The sequence below is a fragment of the Perognathus longimembris genome, chromosome 2, assembly GCF_023159225.1.
Source record: "Perognathus longimembris pacificus isolate PPM17 chromosome 2, ASM2315922v1, whole genome shotgun sequence".
NCBI classification, from domain to species: Eukaryota; Metazoa; Chordata; class Mammalia; order Rodentia; family Heteromyidae; genus Perognathus; species Perognathus longimembris.
The window spans coordinates 89,764,808-89,786,518 of NC_063162.1; the positions used below are offsets into that span (position 1 = coordinate 89,764,808).

Below are 21,711 nucleotides of genomic sequence, written 5' to 3' on the forward strand. Positions count from 1 at the left end.
AGATTTGAATACAGTGACACACATAGGGAAAATGTTAGGTGAAGATTGGAGTCAGGCTACGATAGGCCAAGAACACCAGATTGCTGGTAAAACCCTGGAATTCTAGACTCATGGGGAGTAAGTAAATGCCTGTTTGTGGTATCCAGTTTGAGTTTCTAGTCCCAGCTCAAGGAAATAAATGTTGTGGGTTTTCTGTTATTTGATATTAGCTGTCTGTTTGCTGATGTAGATAAATCATCTGCACTCTGTCCACATAGTTCTATTCTAAATAACAAGTTCAAAAATCAACCAGAATGATGTTAACAGCTGAGTGCTAGTGGCTCATGCCTATACTCCAAAACTCAGGAAGTTGAGACTTGGTAGATAGAGTCTATAACCATCCATCACAAGCAAAAAGCCAAGCTGAAGGCATGACTTCAGTGGCAGAGTGCCAGCCATGAGCAAATAAGTTAGATGAGAGCTTGGGGTCCTGAATTCAAGCTATGGTGTGGGCAAAAAAAGATTTTTAGAAATAAATATAATAAACAGGAAATAATAGCAGAATAAGATGACAAAGAATAATTCACTCTATAAGAGAAAGGTAGATGGACAATCAGTCTGTGGAGAGAAACAATAAAGAAGCAGGTTTGCCATTACTGCCTTGGAAATCTAGGGCTGGGATCAAAGAAGGATGTTATATGTGAAAAGTGCTAAGAAACTTACAGAAGGTTAGAAATAAGAATCAGTGAATTAACTTAACTATGCCTCCAATTTCCCCAAACTCATAAATACCACAGAATTGAGAGAAAGAAGAGGTTGCAAAAATATAAGCCAGCTCATTAAGTATTTTTGCTATATGCTATGCATATCAATACAAAGATTTCTCCATCTGGTGAAGGCCAACCATTCTGAAACAAAGGCTCAAATCAGCATGATTCTACACACCCACCCACCTGTAGAGGTGCGTCCACATCCATAGAGAACTGGGGAACTTTGTCAGCCCAAGGCAAGAATTTCTTGGTCTTGTGGTCCAGATAGTAATCAAAGATGGTTCCCTGGGATGGAAACTTTACTGCTTTCATCTCTTTATGCCACCATCGACTGAAGTCAGCTTGGCAACTGAAGAGCTGAAGAGACCAAGAGAAACCCTTATTGTAGACAGAAAGTAATTGCAAAATCACATCATTTCTGCAATGTGCAGAGCCAAATCACAAATGAAACCCACAAGTCTGGTGAGTTGAGGAACTCTTAGAGACAGATGGATGGATGGATGGATGGATGGATGGATGGATGGATGGATGGATGGATGGAAAGGCAGGTAGGTAGGTAGACAGGTAGGTAGGTAGACAGGTAGACAGACCAACCTACAGACAGACAGACTGACTCAGGGCCTGGGTGCAGTCTCTAGGCGTTTTTGCTTAAGGCTAGTGCTCTACCACTTGAGCCACAGATCCAATTCTGGCTTTTTGGTGATTAATTGGAGATAAGAGTCTCATAGACTTTCCTATTTGAACTGATTTTGAACCTCCATCCTCAGCTCTCAGCCTCCTAAGTAGCTAGGGTTATAGGTGTGAACCACTGAGGTTTGGCCTCCTACAAATCACCATGGAAACATACTAAACCTAGATCCACACACAGAGGAGGAGATGGAGATAGCAGGGCTTGGCTTCCAGCAGGATGAAGCTGAGACGCTTGGCTGAAAAGTCTACAGAGACCAAATCCTGTCCACAGAGAACATACAGAGAGGCAGCACGCAGGCTTGCTGGGCTGGAAGGTCCGTGACCTTACCTAATGCCAATTCAAACCCTCTCTTGCTAGACTAGGATGCTGGAAAATAGAGGAAGGAAAAAAGCTTCTGGGTACCAGTATTAATCAAAACCCTCTAAATCCAAGATGGCCTGGCCTTGGCTATATCCACTGAATGGTCTGGCTTAATGATGCCTACATCCATAGGATAAGCTGGCCCAGCCTCTCCCACAGCCATAGGGTGGCCTGGCCTAGGAGATTTTGGTAAACCCTAGAACTAATATGTGTATGTGTCTACTGCCAATACATAGCTGCTCCTCTGTCCTTGGACTGCAGGCCTTTCTCAGTGCTGGTCTAGGGCACTCACAAGTAGACAGGTGGACCACTGCAGGCAGACTGGGCAGCTCGGCTATCATGTGTCATCATGTATGGGCTCATGAGGTTAGGTTCATTGAAATTACTTTTAGACTGGTCATTGGAATATTTTATCCCCCTACAAAATTTGGTTTTAAGGCAAACCAGACTGATGTGGTCTGAATGATTAAGAGACTATCATTCACCAGGCACCATTCTTGACAAAAAATGTAAGTTCTACTTTACATCAAAACTAGTGGGTGGTGGGTAGACTTGGGTGCTGGTGGCTCATGCCTGTCATCCTAGCTATTCAGGAGGATGAGAAGAGGATCACATTTCAAAGCCTGCTGGGGCAGGAAAGTCTGTGAGACTCTTATCTCCAATAAATTACTCAGAAAAGGCTGGAAGTGCAGCTGTGGCTCAAGTGGTTGAACACTAGCCTTGAGCAGAAGCAGCTCAGGGACAGCACCTTTGCCAAGTTCAAGCCCAAGACCAGCCAAAACAAAAAAAAGGCTGATGGGTGAGTCACACTACTCAATATACATATGTGAAAATGGACCCCTAAAACTTGAAGGGATGAATGGAGTTGGGAGAGATGGGGAGTATGAAGAAAGGGTGACAATAATTAAATGTTAGTCCACAGGCCATTTCTTGAGTCTTTTTCCATTCATGTTCCTGACCCCTCAGATAACATTGAGTATTATTGCAGAATGAGCAGATGGGAGTGGAAGATGACTGGTTTTGCCAAGCTTAAGTAACTGAGTGTAGGGCTGCTGAAAGTGGGGAACTGGAAAGATTAGGAAACACTGGGAGGGAGGAGAGGTATTACATCAAGAATCGAACAGTCTCAGCTGTCCACATTTTTTCTGATTTTCAGGCTTGTACTTTGCAAATGATGCTGCAAGAAAAGCCAAGATGTGATATATGTGGGGGGAGGGGGATCTGACCTCTGTGAAGAAGAGACCCACATCTGTATAAACCGTACCTTCAGGAGAAGCCCCTGAAGCCACTCACACTTGATGCTCCTTCCAAGCAGGAGCAGAGGCTGCTCTGTGGAGATCTGTGCAGATCATAGGAGGTCATCTGGATTCTGACAAGGGCTGAAATAAGATCCATGAGGCGGCCATGTGTATTTATAGATATGAGCTAGGATAACCTAGTGACCACAGGCAGAACTGACCTACAGACAGCATCAGCCACTTATTTTAGACTCCAGAGCAATGATCCAGCAGAAATACGAGCCACTCGTGGCTGTGATGCCTTCTGAGGACATTCTTTATTTATACCTGGAAAGGTATTGGAGGGCTATGATCTCTGTATAAAATATATGCTATTTGTTCTTGACATAACAGAGCAGCCACTCAGGGACACTGTGGTGACAAGGGATACTGAGGTCACATGGGGGAGAAGTCTCTGGAGCACAAACAAGGATGGTAACTTTGCTGCCCTATTTCTCACCAGGGGAACAGTTCTGCTGCCACACTGAGCTTGTTGTCATCCACACAATGAGGATACTTAGGGGGAAAAATCATTACAGGAACTGCGTGAGATAAATCTATAGCTCCAGGAGAATGGTAAGAACTGGATCCATTTCTTGTTCAGTGTCTGTGTGTATGTGTGTATGCATGTGAGAATGTAGGTATGCATGTGAGTATGTATGTTAATGTATATATACATGGATGCATGGATGTGTGCTGTATATTTAAGTGTATATGTGTGAATGTGTAAGAGTATATATACAAGTGAGATGTATGTGTATGCATGTGTTCATGAGTATATGTCCACATGTGTATAAGTGTGCATGTGAGTGTGCCTGTGTATGTATGATTGTATGTGTGTATATGAGAGCAAATATGAGTGTGTGTACATATGTATGTATAGGTATGTATATGAATGTGTATGTGAATACATAATATGTATGAGTGTATTTGTGGGTACACATGTGTGACCAAGATGAGTGTGCATATATGTGTATGTGAGTATGTGTGCTTTTGTGTATATCTGAGTATGTGCAGGCTTTTTCTCATGTGTTTCTCCTACATCAGAAGCCATGGAAAACTCCCTGCAAGCTGAAGGAGAGAGCCATGAAAAGCAATGGCTCCACTGGGCACCAGTGGCTCACACCTATAATCCTAGCTACTCAGGAGGCTGAGATCTGAGGATCATGGTTCAAAGCCAGCCCAGACAGGAAAGTTCATGAGACTCTTATCTCCAGTTAATCATAGAAAAGGCTGAAAGTGGAACTGTTGTTCAAGTGGTAGAGCACTAGCCTTGAGGAAAAGAAGCTCAGGGACAGTGCCCAGGCCATGAGTTTAAGCCCCAGGACTAGCCAAAAAGAAAAAAAAAGAAAAAGATAGAAAAGAGCACTAGCCCCACCTGGGTTGATGGAGGTCACCACTTGGGAACAGTCTGTGAGAAGACTTGAGCAGCAGTGGCTCGAGGCAGGGACAGCCATTTGAAGACAACAATACACTCTGGAGAGCAGCTCTCAACTCACTAGTTCATGCATGGAAGCTCCACGCTGATGGACAGCACTGGAGATGGAGGCCGAGGGATGACTGAGTTTGGAAGAAACTATGATGGTGGGCCATCATGATAGATGGAGCACCATTATGAGAAGAAACCAGAGAGGGCTGTGTTTCTCTCTCTACACATAGGCACAATGAGGAAGAGGCCATGTGCAAGCCAAAAAGGCAGTTCTCACCAGAACCCATACTCACTGGCACCTCATCCCACCCCCTCTCCTGGCCTTCCAGTATCAGCATGATGAGAATCTCGTTTCTGTTGTTGAAGTCTCCTCATATGTGGCATCTGGAATCACTGTCTGAGCAGACTAAGACATTGTGGGAGCCCGGGGCCTCTAAGATGCTCTGCTTCTGAATTAAAACTGTCAGGATGATGAGAGGACAAACTCAACAGCTACTTTGTAACTAAGACCGATAGTGGAAATAGTGACAATGGTAACAGGACATGCATGTAAAAGCGGGGATTGTATAGGAGGGGATCAGTGGGAAGAGAGAAGGGAAATGGAGGAAGACTGAGTAGTATGGTAATATTCTCCCATGTACATATGTAAGTATGTATGTGTGCACATATATGGTATATGTTATTATAAACTAATATATAATAATATATGATATAATATGTATATTACATATTAATATTATATATAATAATGAAATTCACCCAATGCAGTTTGAAAAGGGTAGGAGCAATGGAAATATGGTAAAGTGAATGAGTTTGTTTAAAGAACATTGCATGCATATATAGACATGTCACAATGAAACTTTCTTATGTTACAAATATATGTTCACTTAAAAAGAAGTGACTGAGATCGTGGGGTATAAAAGGAAGCAGAAACAATGCCCCAGGATTTTAACCAGAGCAGAAGGAAGGAATATGCCCCGGGGGTAGAGGACAGGATAAGGGAAGGAAAGGTTGGGTGTGGGGCAGAGAAACTAGTGCATGTTGGGTGCACTGGGATGGGCCTTAAAGATCAGAAGTGATGTTCCAGAGAGAGATGGAGTTATCAGAAAGGTATGGACAGCAATGCATGTAGAGCTGGTAGCCAAGGTGACAAGTATTGGCAATGTGGAACTTCCTGCATGATGCCCAGGCTCAGGAGAGAACAGGAGAAAGAGCAGACATTTAGCATTGCATAAAAGTAAGATTTCATCACATATTATAAGCCCCAACCCAGCACTACCAGTTGATAAGCCAGTCCTGGGCCTACCTGATCCTGGGGCAGTACACCTCCGAATGCCCAGACACAGGTGAAGACAAAGTAGGCTTCGTATACCTCCTTCGGGCTGTCAGGAGGGACATTTTCAGGAGTCAATAGACATTCCAAAAGTGCACAAATAGTCTACAAACAAACAGAAAATGACATCATTGTGGGATAATGACAGCTTTTTAAAATAGTGTAGAAGATTCAAAGTGAGCACGTGTGTGTGTGTGTGTGTGTGTGTGTGTGTGTGTGTGTGTGTGTGTGTGTGTGGTGGGGCTTGAATTTAGGGTCTGGGCATTGTCCCAAGGCTAGTGCTCTACCACCTGAGCCACAGCTCCACTTCTGGGCTTTTGCTGGTTAATTGGAGATAAGTGTCTCATGAAGTTTCCTGCCTGGGCTGGCTTTAAACCTTGATCTTCAGGTCTCAGCCTCCTGAGTAGCTAGATGACAGGGGTGAGCCATTCGTGCTCTACTATCACAGGACTTTTTGTCAACTTTACTTTATCCTTAAAAGATTATACAACTTCTCAAAATTTTGCAAATTTGCTAAATTAGAAGAGACAAAATCTATTGCTTTGGGTATCAAAGTCCGTAGTACCAAAATCTATCACTTTTAATCCATGAGCAAACTATCTGTTTGGTTGTTTACTTGTTAATTTCTGTTTGCTAGACACAGGCTCATACTATATAGCCAGGCCTGGCCTTGAATTTGCAATCCTCCTACCAGGTAGCTGGGATTACAGGTATGTATCATCTTTCTTGGTAACAATTTTTAAAAAATTAAATGAAAATGAAAGAATTGTTTCTATCATGTGCAAATGACTTCCACAAAGGCCATACCTCATCAAGTGAAAACTACATAGAGGCTGGGCACTAGTGGTTCATACCTGTAATCCTAGCTACTCAGTAGGCTAAGATCTGAGGATCACAGTTTGAAGCTAGCCCAAGCAGGAAAGTCCATGACACTTTTATCTCCAATAATTTACTCAGAAAAAGCCAGAAGTGGTGCTGTGACTCAAGCAGTAAAGTGTAGGCCTTGAGCAAAAACAAGCTCAGGGTAACACCCAGGCCCTGCATTCAAGCCCCAGGACTGGCAAAACAAACAAACAAAAGAAAAACTCTGTAGATATTTCCAAAAAAAAATGATTGACATGACAATCACTGGATAAACTAGAAATATACAAAAGAAAAAAAATAATGGCTTGTGCCTATAATCCCAGCTCTTCAAGAGGCTGAGATCTGATGATCTCGACTTGAAGCCACCTAGTACAGGATAGTTTATAAGGGAGGCTCATGTGGTAGGGTGCTAGCCTTGAGCAAAATAACTCAGGGACAGCAACCAGGCCCTGAGTTAAAGCCCCAATACTGGTGCATGTGTACACACATACACACACGATAATATTTATCCCTATTCACTTTATGTCAACAAGAAATTAATGTAAACACCATGTTCTACAATCCACTTTCTTACTTAAAGCCATCTTGAAGACCTTTTCTCATGAGTGCTTCAGCATAGTAGCTTCAGCATAGCTAACAATCCACCAGAGGGCAATCCACTTCCATCAGGATGGGAGCAGCCATTTTTCCCCAAATATTATTATGCATTTATAAAGTTGGACTGGCACCTCCTAGGCTGTGACATATTTGAACATCAGACAAAATTTCACCTTGGAGATAATGCTTGTCAAGAACCTAACCCTCATCCCCTGCTGGAGAAATGGCCCCACTTTGTCCTAACAGCTCATGCTCATGACAATCTTGGCAGGCCTGAGGTGTGATTGTGGTTGGGTTCCTACCATAGGGTATCTCAACTAGTAATAAACACAGAATCATTTTTCCTTAATTACCACTGTCACAGATGTAAATATATAAGAAAATCTCTTGCCCTGGAGGAGACTCTAGATTTCCATACTGTCCCACTGAACTGTGTGTAGGCCTTTCTTTTCTAGCCAAGAAAGTCAGCAATAATGAAGCAACTTTTATATTCTCTCTTTATTTCTGTTATCTTATATGATGCCAGCGTGGTAATTTGATATAGTCTTTTAGGAAAACTCACTAGTTTGTTATCAAGAAAAGTACTGCATGGCTGGGCAATGGAGGCTCATGCCTATAATCCTAGCTGTCAGAAGGCTAGGATCTGAGGAGAGCAATTTGAAGCCAATCCAAGCAGAAAAGTCCATGACAGTCTTACTTTTTTTTTTAACCTGTGTTTATTGCAGTATAACATCCACCTTTATAGTTAGCCTAAGTGCCCATCAACTGATGGATGATTAAAGAAAATATAGTATTTAGATACAATGGAATATTATTCAGCCATAAAGAAGAATGAAATTATGCTATTTGGGAAATAGATGGAATTGGAGATCATCATATTAAGCTAGATGTGTGTGTGTGTGTGTGTGTGTGTGTGTGTGTGTGTGTGTGTGTGTGTGTGTGTGTGTGATACTGGGGCTTGAATTCAGGACCTCGTGGTCTTAATTGGCATTTTTTAGTGTAGCCAGTGCTCTATCACTTAAGCCACACCTCCATGTCCTGGGCCAGACTTGAAAAGACAAATATAGAGTGTTTTCTTATATATACAATCTACTAGACCTTCATGAGGCTCATGTCCAATTAACCAGCAAAAAAGCCAAATGGTAGAGCTTTAGCCCTGAGCAAGAGCTGAGCAAAAGCATGAGACCCCAAGTTTATGCCCTAGTACCAGCACACACACACATACACATGCACACACACAAGAAAATAGTGCAAAGCCCTGAAGATAAATTTTCTCTTTGTCAAGGATAAACTATGTTGTTCTGAGGAATATTTAAAATAAAAGTTCAAAGCCAGGTGCTGGTGGTATCTTGTGCCTAGCTACTCATGGGGCTGAGATCTGAAGATCTCAGTTCAGAGGCAGCTGGGCAGGTAAGTCCATGAGAAATTCTTATCTCCTATCTCCAATTAACCACCAGAAAACCAGAGCTGTGGCTCAAAGTGTAGAGCACTAGCCTTGAGCAGAAGAGCTCAGGGATAGCTCTCAGGCGCCAGGTTCCACCCCCTCCCCCTTCCCTGACAGACAAAAAAAAGAATCAATAAAAAAAAATAAAATCTCAAAAGACCAATGGATCTCAATGGGATATTAGGAGATAAATACTCCAATAAACTTTACAATTCTCTTTTCTCCCCCTGTACTTAAAAAGCATTTTGAGATCTGAGTCAACAACAACTAAAGCCACAGTTAAATTCTAAATGAGTTCCTATACTTTACAAACTTCAAGAAAAGAAGTTTCCCATACAGAGGACTAGTTCGTTCATTCATTCTTAAGGTAGTTATTGTAAATTATTCCTTTTTACAATCATCTTGGCCTCAAATTCCTGTACTTAACAAGGAAATACAGGCAACAGACTACCTTTACAAAACAGCAGCTTGAAAGGAGCTCAAAATTAAATGCTTTTTCCGACTACTAGGGAGAGCAAAAGTCATATTAATTCCTACTGACCTATTTTCACACTATTCTTGAATGAAAAAGTTCACACCCCCTCAAAGAATCACACAAATACACAAGACAACTCGGGGAAGAACTTGAGCAGGCGTTTGCAAGTCTTACACCAGAGGAAGTCTAATTAGGCTAACGCCATAATTAATTCATTATGAATAAATTCAGACCTGCTTTCAGAAATAAATTATACCTCAGATAATTACTGCTGAATACTATCGTTTACTTAATTGGTGTGTGAATTACCCCCCTCCCCCAAAACCTGAACTTTCCTTTCCTATTATACTTGACTCTTTCTAATTTCACTTCCAACAAATTTGGTCACATAGTTACTTAATGGTAACAAAGTACATAGAAGCCAATTTTGCTCCTACAGGAAAAAGCAAGGAAGGGTTTCAGAGGGTAAATCTTTGTAAAGTTGGAGAAGTGGAAGGGTTGAGGTCAGTTTCTTTTCTTCATGCTGCCATTGTGATTTCCCATTTCCTTTCTGTGTTTTCTCAATTATTTTCATTCGCTTCTATGACAACGAATCACATAACCTTCACTCTTCCTCATGGGGAGACAAGAAAGAATGAGCAGTGGACTTTGCTGAATTCTTCACACACAGAGGCATGCCTTGGGGGCTACATAGAATAGGGGAGCTTGTGGGTGGGGAGGGGCCCTGTGGCAGAATGCAGAGATGTTTCCTTACAACTGGGCCAGCATCTAATTGCACAGATTTTTTTTCACTCATAAACACACAGAGTACTCTTGCTGAGCAAGTTCCAAAGGAGCTGGAAAAAGAAATGACTTTAGTAATTTTGTTCTCATTCTATTTCCAGAATACTGGAAAGGACACAATGATTCCTCAAACACCTAATTGGTACCTGCTGAAGGCTCAGAACAACATAAATCCTTGGCGGACAGAAAAATGAATACAATATGGCTTTCATCTTTTAGTTCACAATCCTAAGAGAAAGAAACAATTCACAGAACCCAAATGACCACACAGTCTGATAGTGTGCTTGGAGTTTGCAAGAGTTCAAGGAATAGGAGGGCTGAGATAGGAGGGTTGGAAAGAATTAACAATTTCCCCCTCCCCCTCTCCTCAATTTCCTCCCCATTCCCCTCTTGCTTCTCCCTTCCCTGTCCCCTGTCCCTACCTCTCCCCTCCTCCTCTCCTCTTTCCTTTGTGACAGTACTGGGGTTTGAACTCATAGCCTCATGCTTTGTAGAGAGATATTCTACCAATAGAAAACTATGTCTCCAGCCCTCTTTGCTTTAGATAATTTTTTGGAGAAGATTTCACTTGCCTCACCAACCCAAGCTAATTCCCTACATGGCTGAGATCATAGACATGGACCACCTCTTTATTGAGATGGGAGTCGGATTTTTTTTTGCCCAGACTGACCTTGAGCCTCTAGTCTTCCAATCTTTACCTGCTGAGAAGCTAGGGTTACAGGTATGAGACAGCCTGCCCAGCCTCTTTCAGCAAGTGAACCTGTGGTCAAGCTCCACCAGGACTAGCACCTAGAGTAGTATGAGAAGATGCACCTGCAGCAGGCTGCTCTCTGGAACTGCGGTGATGGCCTTGAAGCTGCTTCTCAGCTTATCCAAGCATGCAGGGATGTATTTATCAAAAAGAATGGTTAAGTTGGCCTTTTCTGACTGGTGCCGCCTCCTGTCTATCCAGCTGGCCACATACCTAAAAAGCAACAGAGAGACTATTTTACAGAACATGGGCTTGAAAAGTGGAACTTTGCTGTCTCCACAGCTTATGCTAAATAGCTTGCAGTGTCTTGGGCCATGGGTTCACCCAACTTTTCAAGCAGCAAATATTTTTATTTTTTTCTTTTGTGCCAATACTAGAACTCAAACTCAAACTTTGCTTTTTTTTTTCCCCCCTCAAGGCTGGCACTCTTCCACTTGAGCCACAGCTTACTTCTGGCCTTTTCTTGGTTAACTGTAGCACAAGCAGCAAATATTTTAAATGGTCCTTTGAAAAACCCATCTTCATGGTTATATTTTCCCTTAATAAAAAGGCAAAAGGAATTCTCGCTAGTGCTTAGAAGGCAGGCTTAGCAGAGAGTAGAGTATGAGGCCATCTCTGAGTGCTAGCAGTGCTCCTAAGGACTGGATCATTTTGCCGGGGGAGACCTTCATTACAGAAGTAGCTTGACATTTATCTTGATTCATCATGGCATCCATTATTCAGGATTGAGAAAGCAGTGACAAATACAGAGGTGAGAACCCCACAGAGACCATCTGGAATGTCCTCCTCACCTGGACTCTGGACAACACCAGTGTGATCGCTGATAACATTTGCAACCAAGATCTCTGCAATGGTGTCCTGTGCCCAGATAGATTTGTCTACATAAGTCAGAAGCTTCTACAACATTAATTTGACATCCCAACTAACATACTGGTGAGCTACTTACCAATAACACAGAGCTAAATGAAAAATAATCCAATCCTGTTTAAGTAGGAAGCACTGATATTCAATACACTTAGCAGCTTGCACAGGAGTAAGGCAGCATGAAGCAGTTTTAGCTATGTTGGGTCTCATCTGTTCTTGATATTACTGGAGTCTTGTCCTGCTTTAGCCACACCCCTAGAGATTTTTTGCATTTAAATTGTTTTATTGATTTGGTCTCATATTTTTGTTCAGTTCAGGGCTAACCTCAATCTACAATCTTCCTATGTCTTCCTGAATAAGTGGGATTACAGGCAAAGAGCACCATTTCTAGCTTATTCATTGAGATGATGGTGTCTCATTAACTTTTGGCTGGGCTGCCCTTGGATATGTACTTTCTCTAAATAGCCACCACACTGGGACTATACTGCGCATTAAGCAAATCAGATTTTGTATTTTAATTATCAGAAGAAGTTAATGGAAGATGATTTTTTTATAGAAAAAAGCTCTCTTCATAGGAGTGCATCGTAGGTTTATTTAAATAGGTATAATATACTGTGGTTAGGTTTGTAAATGACTATACAAATTTTCAAGTCCAAAGAGAATGGTTTTCAGAGACAGTCTAGTCTCTACTCGCATGAGAGAAGATGAGAGGGCATCTCTGGGTCAGTGATGGAGGACAGTAGTGTGCTGATCACATCTCTCTTTCAGCTACTGATGAATGGGCAAATCAAATGTGGTATATAAATACAATGGAATATTATTCATCCTGGAAAAGGGAGGGGATTGTGACATGTGCTACAACATAAATGTTGATAATGGTGCACAAACTGAATAAAGTTCATCACAAAAGGACAAGTGCCCTATGATTCTATTTATCCAGCATACCTAGAGCCATCAGCTTCAGAAAAAAAGGTTTCCAGAGCCTCAAAAGAGGGAGGAATAGGCTTTTGCGACCTCATAGGTAACACTTTCTAGCTTAGAAAGTTAAAAAGGTACTGTGGCTGGAGAGGGAAGATATCTATACAACGTCAGTGTATTCTGAACCCAAGGACAGTTGAAAAATGATTAAATGGTGAATTTTATGTACATTTCTCTTTCCAACTTCATAAGCCAAAGAGAAATACTCACGGATTCCAGCCCAGATCTTGTGGGTTCACGTAGAGAATCCCCGCTCTGGAGACGGTGGCCGGGGTGGCAGTCCGCAGATGGTGGATCTCAAACAGCAGCCGCATGGAAGGCGTGAGGGCCACGCGCTCATTGCTGGCCAGGGTCAGCACCTAGATGGGGCGGCATGGTGGTCACCACCATCGAGAGCCGGAAGAACTCTGGGGAACTCCCCACCCCCTCGGAGAGCCAGAGGCTCTGAAGCAGGGTCTGACTTCACCCCTGAGGTGGCTTGACACAGCTTCAAGAGTGAAATCCCCTAAGTGGACTTGTGAAGGGCGACCTTTAAATATCTGTGGCAATGCTTGCCCAAATACACGTGGATTACAAGATGTGGCATGAGTACCATGGGAAGGAGACTTCCTTCAGGATCAGAGACCATGGGTTATCAGCTGCAGTGCGGGAACCTCAGGGGCGTTTGTAGATCCAGACCTCTTTTTGCTATTGAACAATAACCTTGTGTGCATAACACTGATTACTGCTAAATTGTGTGGTTGGTGATTCTGTGTGGGAGGGGTCCCCATTTCCCATTCTTCTCTCCTGTCTCCCAGGAACCTCATGTTGCTTATCAAGTATCTTATGCTCTTCTGTTATCATCTTTTTTTTCTAGAAATACCAGATCAACTAAAGTGGAATTCTCCAGAACACATCTCAACACTACTTGTAGCTTTAGAAACGACTTAACTCCATATATAAATCTCAGTGATTATCATACAGCCGAGGTCTTTGTATTGTCTAATCTACATTTAATGAAAAACCATAGAAGGTGTCATTTGTTCCTAGCTCTTAGAAAATGGTCAGATGTGCAAACTAAACATTCTGCTCACTCTTACTGAAGGTGGTTAAATTCCCAGACAGAAGGAGAATGTAAGCCCTTCAATTCCTTAACTATGAAATTAGGAGAAGCATCAGGAGAATGGCATTGGTTAAAGTAGTGATGACAGAAAGAACTCCAGGCTGATACAGAGCCAAGACGGGGTGTGAGGTCCAGCCCTGCAGCTTGACTCACCTTGTTATCATCCATGACAGTGTTCAGAGACTCAATCCACATAGGGTCAATGTCTCCATCCAGAACTATCCACTTGGGCCCATCATGCAGGAGATTCGCTTGCTCTCGCAGGATGAAGGAAAAGAGACCTACAAAGTAAAGAGTGCACCATGCTGGCGTTGAGTGCTGTGTACCTGTAAAATCAACTTGCATTCTTTCTCCTGACAGATCTTTTATTAACTAAATAAAACAATTTCACTGATTAACTAAATAAAAGAAGTTTTGTTGCCTTTTTTTTTTTTTTGCCTGTCCTGGGGCTTAAACTGAGGCCTAGGTGCTGTTCCTGAGCTTCTTTTGCTCAAATCTAGCGCTCTACCACTTGAGACACAGCTCCATTTTTTACTTTTTTTGGTAGTTGTTTTTTTTTGAGATAAGAGTTTCATGGACTTTCCTGCTTAGGCTGGCTTGGAACTGTGATTCTCAGAGCTCAGCCTCCTGAATAGCTAGGATTACAGGTGTGAGCCACTGGCCCCTGCCTTTGCTGCCTTTTGTCTCATGGGCAGTGTACTGGAGAACATGGCAGGGGGCTGTGGACCATGTTCATACTTCTTTATGGAAGGTGAGATGCAGGGAGGCCAGAGGCATGGTGGCCTCCACGGGGCAAGGGATAGGATACATATTGGAATTCAGTATTTATCTTGATGATAAAGCTTACAGCATGTGTGTGAGGTTGGGGCAGGGTGTTAGAAGGGGTGGGTCCCAGGACAATGCCAAGATGAGAGAGTTTATCGCAATGTAGAGTCATGGTGATTTCAACATAGGTGCCTGATTATCTGTAAGTAAAGGTTGAATATGCCTATGCCCCAAATCCTTGGGACCAGAAGGGCTTCTGATTTTTTTCTTTTTATGGTTTTTTTTTTTAGGCTTCAAAGGATTTGGGAATATCTGCATAGACTCTTACCAGACATCTCTAATCCAAAAATGTCAGTAATTTGGAATGTTTTGAAATCCAATACCTATAATCAAAATCATTCTGATTTTAGAGCATTTCAGATTTCTGAATTGAGTGTCCAGCCTAGACCTTCATGGCAGGAAAACATACCCTTCTGTCTTCAGTCCCTGATATGGAGAATGATGCTTGCGTGAACCTCATGGGTGTTCTGCCAGATACTTTAGAAATGTTCCCATCGACTTCTCCCCTTGTTTTTGAGCTCCCCTGCTGTAACCAATGTGGGTAAAACACACAGCTGGGAGGCCAGATCTGCTCAATGCAAATCAAGTTACTTTCTGAAACCTTGCTTGAATACATATCGTGGTCTACACTGCTGTGATCTGCTCCATTTCTAACGATGCCAACACACAAGCAGTCTGTCTGTGAGGATGATGAAAACTAGCTTATATTAAAAAAAAAAAAAGGCTTTCTGGAGAGAACAAGAAGGAAGTTTTGGCTTATCAGAAGAAGAGCTATGACTTGCCATCTTTCCATTCTCGGGTGGCATGATGTATAACCCCAAAGAGTTCGTCAGCAGTCACAGCTTTGGGGTTTAAGTCATTCCAAACTGGCTTCTGCTTCATGTTCACATAGGTTCTGCTGAGTGTTCGTAGAATCTGGGGAACGCAAAGAGCAAGCCAAGAAAATTAATGTGAACACACACCAAAAGCGAAGGGAAAGACTTCCAAAGGGTTTTCCATATTTACTAAAGGATGAGGTATAGCTGAGTGGCAAGGTCAAGAATGGACCAAAAGGAACATGGGATTCCCATTGTCATCTTGAAAAGCTGAGACCTAAAAACTAGTGATAAGCAGAATCAACTCACCCAACTCTGTGCCACTGAGACAGGAGAAAGTCACTTTCTACTCCAGATTAACAAGGTAAAGGCTATTATGTAACTAGACACTGTGTCTGTTTGTAAAGCCTCCCTGCCTGAAGTGTTCACATCAGTTATTCCTCCACTGGTCCAGCAGACTTGCCTGGAACTTCAGATTTGGTGTGTGTGTGGGGGTGAGTCTGGAGGTGTGCATTCTACAACAGATCACAAGTGGTGCCAATGCTATGCCAATGATATCCACTGGCCCAAGCTTTGGGCTCCAGAGAATTTGTGCCATGTTTTGTAACAGGAGATGGTCCTGATTTGGGGAAAGAGGAGCTTCTAGTGGGTGGACATCAGCCACACTGCTTCAGACAGTTCTCTATAACATCACCCAGCCCAGAATGTCATTTTTTAAATAGGGTCAAATAGAGTCTTCTGGCAAGCTAGCCTCAGACCATGATCCTCCTACTTATGTTTGGGATTATAGGCATGCACTACCTGAGTCATGGCTTTTGTTTGAAATAGTTATCATCCTGCCCAATCAGCAAGGTTTTGAAGGATGAGAGACTGCCAAGTCCTTCTAAATGAAAACAAGTTGATAAATAACATGATCCTGGTTTCATCAGCTTAAAAATTCATATTGAACAGAACAGATTAGGTAAAGAGGAGATGAAGGAATTAAATGCCTTAGGAATATTAGCTTATATTTTTAGAAACCATTCATCTCCTAGAAATTATAGAATTTAATTTTATCCTTCCATGAACCATGGCCTACATCTGAAACTTTCTCTAACAAAATAATTATAGGTCTATCAGTTATCAACTTTAATATTTCAGTTATTACATTTTTCACCAGAAAGTCCTCTCTTGGCCATAGGTCTCCTTTAGTTCGGCACTGAAGCCTGGCATGTTCTAAACTCAGACACCCATTCTACACCCATTCAGAGTATTTTTAGTTGTTGGCTATGAAGCATGTTTATACCCAAGAATCCCGAATTGAAATGCATGCAGTTCTGCATCTACCATCTGCCAACCAAGAAAATAAGTATGTTGCCAGCACTGTCAGAAAAGCCAAACAAAACCAAGCAGGGAACTAAAAATGAGGCATAATAACACCCATGGCACATCATCATTGTGCAGGGAAAACCACATACAACGCACATGGCACAGCAGATAATAGGGACCTCAAAAAATGGGGGCTTACCACCTCCTTTTCATGTTTTATTTGGGCCCGATGGAGAGCTATGTTTCTGAGGGAGTACTGAAGGCAAATATTTGTGTTTGTTTTTCTTAATGATATGGGAAGGAGAGACTAGGATGACTTGGAAAAGACAAAATAATTTTGGTCAATGTGGGTAGTACCCATAAAAGCTTTCCAACCAGAGAGTAGTTCATTCCTGTCACTCAATATTTCACTCAATATTTTCACCTTTGATGGAAGACCACAGGTTATTGGGAAGGGCAGTGAGTAGGCCGGCACTTACACTTGGGCAGCTCTGAGGCCAGTTCATCTCCATCATGATCTCCTTTCTTCAAGTGAATGCAATGCTCAGGTTCTCCCATCCAATTGGAAGCCAACACCATCAACCAAACAGTGACACTGGTGTCTCAAGTTTGAACCCCACCACACCATGTAGTTCACCGAAGGAACTTTAGTAGCACTGAAAATCGTCAAAAGTAGGTGAGGTCCCAAGTAATTTACTGTACCTTACTTTTCCCCGTGCCTGCATTTCCAACCACAAAGACAGAGTGTCGAACGGCCAACAGTTCGTCAAGCTGGACAACCTGTACACCGAAGAGCCCGTCAACGACTGACAAAAAGACAACCTACCCATTTTTGCCCCTTCTATCCTTTCAACCCAAGTCAGCTCCCACGGCAGGCATTACATTTAAAGAAAGTTGAAACTGATCCTAAGTTCCAAGTACAGTTTCACCTGACTCATCCACATGGCATGCCAAAGTCAGGGTGAAGAAAAACCATGACTTTCAAGTAGTATGTGGCACAAGGCAAGGATAATTACTTAAAAATCATCAGTCACTCTTTACAAAGGTGTTTTTGTTGTTGTTTTGTGCCTGTATTGGGGCTTGAATGCAGGGCCTTGCACTTTGCCTAGCTTTTGTGCTAAAGGCTAGTGCTCTACCACTTGAGCCATATCTCCACTTCAAGCTTTCTGTTGGTTAATTGGAGATAAAGCTCTCAAGGATTTGTCTGCCTGGGATGGCTTTGAATATTGATCTTCAGAGCCCAGCCTTGAGTAGCTAAGATTACAGACATGAAAAACTGGCACTTCACTTTCACAAAGTTTTGGACATAAACAATATATAGCTAATCAACATCTCTGACTGAGTAATGAATGACTTATAAGCCCACAAAATACTTAAAATGGAGTCTTATGTATACATTGCTGTGTCTGTGTTTACTGACCTTAAATTAAGCATGCCTACATAAATGACTTTGATAAGTCACTCTTTTCTTAAAAGTTTTATTGTCAAGGTGATGTACAGTTACATACGTAAGGAAGGAAGTACATTTCTTGTCATATTTACTGTCATTCTTGACGAGTGCTGTCATTCTTCCCCCCAAATTTCTAGAATAAATCAATGACTTTATTTACAATTTTCTATAAAATGAAGAAAAATTTTGGTGTGTATTACCAATAATATTTCTTTTTGCCAGCACTGAGATTTGAACTCAGGGTTTTACACTTACTTGGCTGTTATTCTACCATGTACACCACACCTCCAGCCTGGCTTTTTGCTGGTTATTTTAGAGATAAAGTCTTATGGACTTTTCTATCCAAGCTGGCTTTGAACCACTATCCTCTGGATCTTAGCCTCTTGAATAGCTAGGCTTATAGATGAAAGCCACTAGTGCCAAACGGAGTGGGTTTTACAAAGTAGCTGAGAATGTGTTTATATTTAGAATCAAGGCTTAATACTTTCTATGTTTTTACTTTCTCACTGGACAATACTATTAAAATACTAATGAAAATTTACTCTAAGACTACCATAGTCAATGTTTGAGATAATTTATTATGATCATATTCAGGGCAGTGCAATAGAAGCAAATGTTTTGGCGAAGTATCTCTTAAGCAGTTACTTGCACTATAAACCCCAGGCCTGCCACAAGAAGGAAGTACTCTTACTTTGAGGACAAAGCTCTCCTCCGGCTGCAGGCGGAGCTCCAGGGTGGATTGCCTGACCATCTGTTCAAAGTGTGGCTTCCTCTGTCTGGGCACCTCCAGGGCTGGGAACAGGTCAGCCACCAGGCCCAGAAACACTGGGACATCATCCGTCACTATCTTGGGCATATTGAAGTCCCTTAATGCTCGCATGAGGACCTAGGAAAAAGATTAGAAAACATTTCATCAAAGGCCACTACCTCCAACAAACTAGAAGAAAGGGTTTGGAATGTTTCTTTTTTTAAAACCATAAATAAATGTTTGAGCAAGTAGATGTGTAACCTGATTTAAACATTTTACAGTACAAGTATGGATGAACACTATAGGCTATCCTAGTTATATGTATAGTTTTTTATTTTATATGCCAATTAAAAGGTAATTTTACTTTAAGCAAAGGCAATACAAAGTCCAATTTTGCCTTTTTATTTATTTATTTATTTATTTTGCTGGGACCTGAACTTAGGGCCTTATGTTTTTGTGCTCTTACTTGGTTGCTGAGCCTCCAGCCCAGTGGTGTTTTCTGGCTGTTTAACTGGATAAAGGAGTCACATATACTTTTCTGCCAGCCCTGGTTTCAAACTGAGATTCTCACATCCTGGCCTCCTGTGTAGGTAAGATGACAGTTGTGCTGTTTTCAATCCTCTTCTACAAAGCATGGGATGCTGGGGGCTGGGAATATGGCTTAGCAGTAGAGTGCTTGCCTTGCATGCATGAAGCCTGGGTTCAATTCCTCAGCACCACACAAACAGAAAAGGCCAGAAGTGGTGCTGTGTCTCAAGTGGTAAAGCGTTAGCCTTGAGCAAAAAGAGCCTGAGTCCTAGCCCCAGGACTGGCAAAAAAGAAAAAAAAGAAAACATGAGATGCTGGATCTTTTCTCAGTTGGGATCTCATTCTGTCTGCAGGAAGGTGAAATGACAACAGCACACGTACAGTGGACAGATCTCAGAATAAGACTGGCAGGGAGTATATTTCTGCTTTTCTGCTAGACCTGGTCTTGGAGCTTCAGAATGGCTCTGAGAACCCTCAAGCTCAATCTCAGGTCACAAGTTAATCACGCTTGTTAGATCATCTTGTTCAAACCATAATTACAAACATTGGTTGTTTTTTTTAAACTATTTTTTGTTTTGTCTTTTTGTTCTATATTGGCTCAAAAGCCAAAGAGGGACTTCGAATTACTCAACAGCAGGGTACCTTTGCCAGGAAGAGCTAAGCAGTCCATCTACTGTAAACTATGTAGCTGGAGAACAAAGGAATGAAACAAGTGGCCTAAACATGAGTTATGACCAAGAATGGAGAGAAATGTTGGCAAATTGTACAACCACAGTACACATCCCTTACTTCCAGAATGAATCTAGATTGCTTCCCTCCCACTCCATCCTGCACACACCCAAGTTACACACATAGTTCTTTTGACTTATTAAATAGGGAAGAAATGAGCAATCTGCCCTTTTCATTTTTCCAGTGGAAGGAGAGAGCATTTCCCTAGCAAGTCTAAACATTCAAGTAAGTATTCTTCCTGCTTCCCTTTTCCTGTCAGTTGCATATCCTGGGAAGCGATATATTCTTGCCCATTTGCTTGCCTATACTCTCACCTTTCAGAATATCCTAATTAATCCACTTAATTGGATTTCCTAAGTGCTCCTCAAAGGAAAGCAGGGATTACTGAATTACCTGGTTCTTTCAATACCTTTTGGAACTGATGTCTCAAAAGCACTTATACTATATTGTCCATTCCTTTCCTGATTCACATCACCATATTCAAGTTCACTTGTAACCTATTGTAAGACATGCTAGGCCTTAAAGCATCCTGCATTAAGAACAGATGTGGTTGTTAACTCAAGTATGGTACTGTATATACATGGGGGGATTTCAATGGTGCAACTCCTTTGAACAAGTAACTCTATAGTTTAACAAAATGATTACCAGAAAGCTGAAACATGTGTTGTTGGTTGCGGGGAGTGGGTAGAAAATGGGGACATGGTAGACAGATGAATGGAAAGAAGAAGGGAGGAAGAGTTCAGCCATGATGCTCAACGACAGGTGTGAGCCATCAGTGCCCAGCTGCTTTCAATGAATGGAAACAGGTAACTTAAGGGGATGGGTAGGGTTGAAGAGAGATGGGGGAGAATGATGGAAGGAGTGATATTGATCAAGAGGCACTGTACTCATAAGCTGACATCTTGAATTGAAACCCCTTTGTACAACTCCATAAAAATAAAAATTGAAAAATGAAATTCATAAAAAACTGTAGGGGCTGGGAATGTGGCCTAGTGGAAGAGTCCTTGCCTCATACACATGAAGCCCTGGGTTCGATTCCTCAGCACCACATATATAGAAAAAGCCAGAAGTAGTGCTGTGGCTCAAGTGGTAGAGTGCTAGCCTTGAGCAAAAAAAAAGCCAGGGACAGTGCTAGGCCCAGAGTTCAAGCCCCAGGACTAGCAAAAAACAAAACAAAACAAAAAAAACTGTAAAATGCAGAGAGGACTGAGAAAGAGTAATGGAGGGGTGAATATAATCAATACATATTATAAGCAAAAATATTGCCATAAATCCTATTATAAAAATAAAGAAGAAAAATTAAAGAACAGATGTAACGTTTCAAAGAGGACTTCATTTCCCAGGAATATACCTTTGTCTGAAGGTAGCTACTCACTTAACAACATCATGTTAGCATTCCAATACCTGATCCTCAGGTCTATTTTTATCTCCTCGCTTCAGGGATCCAGCTACCACCAAGACAGACTTAATAGCACGAAGTCCCCAATCGTAATGATCCTAAAATCAAAGGAGAGGTGTATTTTCCAAATAATTATATGAGATTCTCATTTCAAAATTGACAGCTGAAAATTAAATGAATGCAGATGGACAGTTTCATTATCCAAAATAACA

General features: G+C 41.8%; 1 protein-coding gene across 1 annotated transcript in view; it reads right to left on the reverse strand.

Moving 5' to 3' along the window:
- Window positions 1-21,711, reverse strand: part of Dnah11 (dynein axonemal heavy chain 11) — a 292,006-nt gene that overhangs the window by 137,297 nt on the left and 132,998 nt on the right. Inside the window, exons 37-46 of the mRNA XM_048339712.1 lie at window positions 21,505-21,597; window positions 18,787-18,981; window positions 17,348-17,425; window positions 15,301-15,437; window positions 14,302-14,308; window positions 13,851-14,015; window positions 12,806-12,954; window positions 10,816-10,966; window positions 5,813-5,944; window positions 933-1,106 (exon numbers count right to left, since the gene is read on the reverse strand). Coding sequence (XP_048195669.1) covers window positions 933-1,106; window positions 5,813-5,944; window positions 10,816-10,966; window positions 12,806-12,954; window positions 13,851-14,015; window positions 14,302-14,308; window positions 15,301-15,437; window positions 17,348-17,425; window positions 18,787-18,981; window positions 21,505-21,597 — 1,281 coding nt within the window. The remainder of the gene's footprint in view (window positions 1-932; window positions 1,107-5,812; window positions 5,945-10,815; window positions 10,967-12,805; window positions 12,955-13,850; window positions 14,016-14,301; window positions 14,309-15,300; window positions 15,438-17,347; window positions 17,426-18,786; window positions 18,982-21,504; window positions 21,598-21,711) is intronic.